Source organism: Oncorhynchus mykiss, chromosome 28 (genome assembly GCF_057628025.1).
Source record: "Oncorhynchus mykiss isolate SJ-2025 chromosome 28, ASM5762802v1, whole genome shotgun sequence".
NCBI classification, from domain to species: Eukaryota; Metazoa; Chordata; class Actinopteri; order Salmoniformes; family Salmonidae; genus Oncorhynchus; species Oncorhynchus mykiss.
The window spans coordinates 8,277,366-8,283,365 of record NC_143049.1 but is presented as its reverse complement, the minus strand read 5'-3'; the positions used below and the strand labels follow the sequence as shown (position 1 = coordinate 8,283,365).

At 42.2% G+C, this 6,000-nt stretch overlaps 1 protein-coding gene across 2 annotated transcripts; it reads right to left on the bottom strand.

Moving 5' to 3' along the window:
- Positions 1 to 276: 276 nt before the first annotated feature.
- Positions 277 to 5,855, bottom strand: LOC110508420 (methyl-CpG-binding domain protein 3). 2 transcript variants are annotated; one of them, XM_021588936.3, is made up of 7 exons: positions 5,655 to 5,855; positions 3,589 to 3,751; positions 3,367 to 3,504; positions 2,811 to 2,901; positions 2,545 to 2,722; positions 1,695 to 1,853; positions 277 to 1,497 (listed from the first exon to the last, which is right to left on the bottom strand). In XM_021588936.3, the coding sequence occupies exons 1-6, from the start codon at positions 5,666 to 5,668 to the stop codon at positions 1,700 to 1,702; spliced, it is 738 nt and encodes a 245-aa protein (XP_021444611.1). In that variant the 5' UTR covers positions 5,669 to 5,855; the 3' UTR covers positions 277 to 1,497; positions 1,695 to 1,699. The 2 variants fall into 2 exon arrangements, with proteins under 2 accessions (XP_021444611.1, XP_021444612.1); XM_021588937.3 differs by having other exon boundaries at positions 4,163 to 5,827.
- Positions 5,856 to 6,000: the final 145 nt, after the last annotated feature.

Here is a 6,000-nt window from a genome sequence, read left to right as displayed (position 1 = left end):
AGGTGGCCTACAAAACTAGACAAGTCTAGTGATGAATCTTCTCCAGGTCGTCCACTGCTCTCACAAGCCAAGTGTCTAAAACCTTCAAACTCAATTCTGGACCTCAAAGCCAGTCCCACTGCATTTTTCATTGTTCCCCCCCTAATAACAGACTGATTTAGACCTGGGACATTAGGTGGGTGCAATTAATAATCAGGTAGAACAGCAATCCAGCAGGCTTGGAACTCATAAGGTAAGAGTTGAATACCCCTGGTCTAAAATAACACAATACACAAATTACAAAAGAGTTAGCATTTATTTTAGTTATATGAAAAAAAAAAGAACCATCCAGAATTAATTGCTTGATGTTTGACCTCAAATTTCAAGAGAAAATGGTAACAAATCCCTCTATGGAAACAAAGGTTGTTTTTTTTAACTATAAAGCATAATCTGAACAATAACATTTCATGGAGGGATCATTCTGACAGTGAATGAGCTTCCCATTCAGAACTCAAATCAAGAACAAGTTTAGGGAAAAATGTCAGCATTTAAAACCTACTAAAAACAACCAATGTTAAATAACTATGGCATAATTGTGACTTGCCACACAGCAACGATTTCAACAACAAAAAATACAAAATCCCAAATAGGCAACTATTTCAGAGTAGCCGTCTACGTCAGCCGTCGCACCGATTGACAGATCATCAATGTAACATGAAAGCAAATACATCTAGAAAGATGAGAACAGACTAAATTAGCACCATTTTGAACTTATGGGAGAGTTTGAGACATGAGAGCCTGTTCAACCTCTGTGCAGAGCACCACTCTTCATGACCGTCCAGAAGACAGTTTGGAGAACACAGAATCCAATTATTAGTTAGAGATAACAAGAGCCCATAATAGATCATGATGCATGCTTATCTATGACTGACTTCTGAAACAGGTAGTCTTTTGCAAAGTCCATTTTGAGCCTCCAACTGTCATCTTACAGCATGTGGTCCCTTGCCCAATATGCACCCCTCTAACCACTCACTAATTCTCCACTTGGGCAAAGGATACTGAGTGGTACCAGATGGAAAGTTGGAATGGGCCGAGTGGTGCCCCACAATCACTCTCTCCCCCTCCCAAAAACACACCTCTCTCGCGCACACACACACACACTGTTTTAACCTTAAACTTGTCTTCACAAGAGGGCAAGACTATATTGCCTAAAGCACCATACATACTTCTCCACATTCCATACAATTAGTGAGGGTAAAAATGAGTGAATTGAACTCTGAACGTCAAAGCCTCGTCTAAGAGCTTAAAAAAAATATTCAAAATTACATTTAAATTGGTCAAAAATATATTTAGATTGTCTTGAAGACGGTCAACAACAATTCAGAGAGACGTAGACGACAGAGGGTCCTTCATGTTGACAGATGCTAGTCAGAACCTGGTGAATGTCCTGTATGTGAATTGGTGTGTGTATGGGTAGAATACTGTGCTCCAGGCAGCTCTCTGTCGCAATCACCAACCCTGTAGGAGAGAGAAAAATGATCGCAAGTAAATCAATAGTTTTTTTTTGTCTGTGGTACTACCGGTAATCACAGAATTATGTAAATGTTTCAATTTTGGACTTTAGCTACCCTGGTTATCTCGTTACAAAGTATTACTAACAAACCCACACCTAGGCCATTTCTTAAAGGCAAAGTAACTAGCTATTTAATTTCTACCTCTGCTATACGTCCTCCTTGTCATCCTGCTCGGCTTGCTCCTCCTTCAGAGCGTCTGTGTCTGCCTCGTTGGTGGAGGCCTCTATGTGAGCCAACATGTCCGCCATCAGAGCTTCCTCCAGCCTCCTCCTCACACTGTGGACCAGGTCCTCTTGCTTCCTACATACACCAGAGGGAGAGAGAGGAGAGGGGTTAGGGAGCAATGGATGGATGACAGTCCTCGTGGCAGGCTTAAAGGAATACTTATCCAAATTACAAAATGGCATATTGGTTTCCTAACCCTGTAAGCAGTCTATGGAGAAGGTATGACAGCAATCCAATGCTTTGGTTTAGTTTGCCTGGAACGGTTTCCACATGTTAACGTTTTAGCAGTAGTGGCACAAATCCCAATCACGGGACCGATATTAGCATTTTTTGGGCACTATGTCCAAATCATCCAAAATCATCTAAAATGTATTGTGAAGCTCAACATGGTCACTTATTGATGATTTGATCATGATATGTGGCACATTTTTCACACATTTTAAAATCATCTATAAGCGACAATGTTGAGCTTCACAATCAATTTGAGATTATTTCGGATGATTTGGACATGATGCGTAAAAAAATGCTAATATCGGTCCCATGACTGGGATTTGTGTCACTAATGCTAAAACGTTAGCATGTGGAAACAGTGCCAGCAAACTAAACCAAAGCATGAATTGCTGTCATACCTTGTCCATTGATTACTTACCGGGTAAGGAAACCAATGTGTCATTTTGTGATTTGGGTGAACTATCCCTTTAACAACAAGGCCCAACAGTAGCTGGGTGTTGTTGAGCCAGACCACTGAGTTGTGTGTGTACTTTACCTGATGTCGTCATCGGTAACCATGAAGGCCTTGCAGAGTGGCTGGGTGGTGTTGAGCCACACCCCAGGGTTCTTCTCCACGGCTGCGGTCAGCTGACCAGTGACAGGTGTGGGGCTGGTGTGCAGGGCGCTGGCAATGGCAGAGAGCAGGGTCTTGTCTGAACACACAGGCCCAACACCTGGGGGGAGATTCACAGAGTCAGATATCCCAAAACATTGGTTTTATGTGTATATGAGTCTCAAGTACTCTCTGCTGTGTGTACTTACCCTGTAGGCCCTTGGGAAGGTCCATGGTCTTGACCAGCTCCTCTGCAATGTCAAACGCACTCAGACCACTCAGCTTCCTCTCCCAAAACAGCTGAGGACAAACAGTGGGTAAACAGCTCGCCATTTCACTTTAAAACACATCACATAATCACATAATGATGTGCTTCATAATTTATGGAAAACCTCTAACAGCTAGTTCAGGTTACATAGCCCTCCCATTATGCTCGTCCAATGAGGCCTCTCACTCAGACCACTCCTAGCAAAATTATTTGAGAAATTACTCTGTTTCTTTTGACTATTTGAATTGAAAACAATCACAGTAAGGTAGTTAATTGTTACCCAGAAATGATTTGATATTGAGATAAAAACAGCTGCATTGGACATTTCAAGTCAGCTTGATAAAGCGAGTGACTCATCCCAATTTGCAATAATACGTTTTCAAAGACTAGGCCAGAGCAGATGACCTCATCTACCAACCATATGGCAGCAATGAAATAAATAACATTACGGTATCAATAAAAGACAAACAATAAGCGCAGAGCATCGTTGGACTCACCTGTCTTGGTTGGTCGACAGCCTTGTGGGGGTCTGTCTTCACTTTGTTGCTAGGGTGATTGGTCACCTTGGTGACCGGCTGTTTAAAGATGGATGCTGTCTGTCGGACTGGTAGGGTCGTGTTCAGGTCCGGCTTAACCTTCAACACAGACAGAAACAGGTCAGGGATCATAGTTCAATGTTCAAACAGATTACACATGATCCTGGACTCAAACTCCCTCACCTTGATCTGATGATTGTTGTTGTCATAGCGATGCTTGTGCCTGTTCCTGTGCAGTTTGTTCGTTAGCATCCTTCCTGCACGAGGGTCAATGGCGTGCACCTCCATGGTGTTGCCCAGGTAACGAGCTAGCTGGGGCTTGCTGAGGAATCTCTTTCCAGGGTCACTAAAGGGGCAGGAAAACAGGCCATCAGGAGAAGAAAAAAAACATAGGCAATGAATTGAGGCACAAACCTGCAGGTACAAGAGACACAAACATATTCTGGAGGTCAGTGGTGTTGCACTGACAATACTACAAATGGGCCTAATTCACAAACCTCAGCCTGCAAAACAACCATAGTAGCAGGGGTGAAAGTAGATTTAATTTCTTACTGGTATGGGACACGAAGTGCCTGCACATTTTTCTTTAATGCTACAAAAATGTGCAGGGTAGCCTACTCTGCCAAAAATATCAATAAAATCTATGTCTGACTCATATAATTGGCCTACGAAATACAATTCAACATCCATCTAACCTGGAGGGGGAAATTACTATCTAAAAGAAACCCAATGACAAAGACAGTGAATACGCACTCACCAGGGATATGGCCGATGTTCTCTCCTGGTGCCAATAAAATAGGCTACTGTTCGCTCAATTAAGTTTTAAGAATTTTGACACCTAAAAGACAGATTGGGGTCTTTCATTGGCATCTCTTTACAGCAATATCCATTTGCTTTCTAAACGGTTTTCCGCGATTGTGATTTTTAATATTGCGATATGCCTGGCTAGGTCTCCGCTTTTCACTGACAGTAGCAACTCAACAATCATCTATCCGACAAAAGGCTATGCAATTTAAAACAATCCACAGCGTTTTTTCAAAGACGCTAATGATCCTCTGTGGCCAAATCATGCTTTCTGGTGTAGTAGCCTATTTTGAATGATTTGATTTATTTCGGTATAGATAGAAGCTAATTAGGCTATATAATTTTGCCAATTTAATTCAATTCGCTTTAGGGAAGGCTTAGCTTCAACTAACATTATGGTCACGCCACCTATGCCTTTTAATGTGGCATAAACACAACCAGCCAGATGTTTTCATCTGATTGCCAAACAATCACTTAACAAATGCGCTCCTGTAGGCTACCCGCGCACGTTAGTCCGCTCACAAAATAATTTCAGCATCCAAACCAACTGTGCACCAGCGGAAGAGACATCTGTTACAAAACACCTACGTGTATTGTAATGCCATTCTGCGATTGTCATTAGGCTTACACTTGTAGTCTGAATTGACGCATTCACTGTTTTCCTCGCACGCCTCGGTCTCGGCCACTAATCTCAGCCTTGTCCGCCACTCATCACGGCCTTGACTGAATATAAGCGTTCTCCTCAAACCACAACGCAATATGGACAGTATAACACCCAGTTTCCAGTCAATTCGAAAATGCTCATGGGGCTGACATGCAGAATTGTTAAATAATTGTGTAATAGCCTATAGTTGTTTGGGCATATATTACTTTTGATAGGCTCACGTTTTACCGGTACGGCGTACTATTGTTTTTGCCGGGACGCCGCACCTGACCGCCTTACTTTCACCCCTGCGTAGTAGTAAACAATGAAAGTTAGCTAGCTACTGCCGTGGGTAACCCACAGCACTGCACCCACAATAATGTAGTACAACGTCCACATAATCGGAATCAATTTACACAAATCTAAACAAAGACTTGTAACAGAAGGCTATTGATGCTAACGTTACTTGCTAATTTGTTGTCAAATGTGCGGGGAGCTGACGTTTGCTAGCAAGCTAACGTTAGCAATCAATGACTTATCGTTCGCTATCTAATGGTTACTTATCAAATTTGACGTAATCTGTAGACACTGATCATTTGCAATTTTGGTACACAGTTACCTAAGTGGGTGATGTTTTACTTTAGTGGCTAGCTAACGTCTCGGCTACTCCATCGAGAAACAATGTTAGCTAGCTAGAGACATGCTTTCCCTACTGCAGACCAGCTAACATTAGCTAGCTACCGTCTTTTACTTAGCTACTTGTCCTTCTTACAACTCATTCGAGCAAGTCGTACAACCCCACCTTTTCCTCTCCATGCTTCTTGCAGGTTATGATTGCTCGATTTATGTTGATTCGGGAATCTGCATGGGGTTTTAAATATTTGACTATATTTTTTTTGATGTGGATCTGCTTTCCTTTTCGATGTCAGCTGTCCTCCCTGCTTTCTCTTGTCAAGACACTCAGAAGATCACTCCGCAACGCTAGACCACTGTTACATAAAGTGGACAGCAAGTCATCCGCTGGTCCACAAACTAGTCCCAACTGAAGTCCTGTCTTTGTTGGGATCAGTTGAGTGTTTTAATGTTGTTTAATCTAGCTACATTTGCTAGTCTTTTTCTCATCAGTTTAGCTGTATGTTTGTACAAAA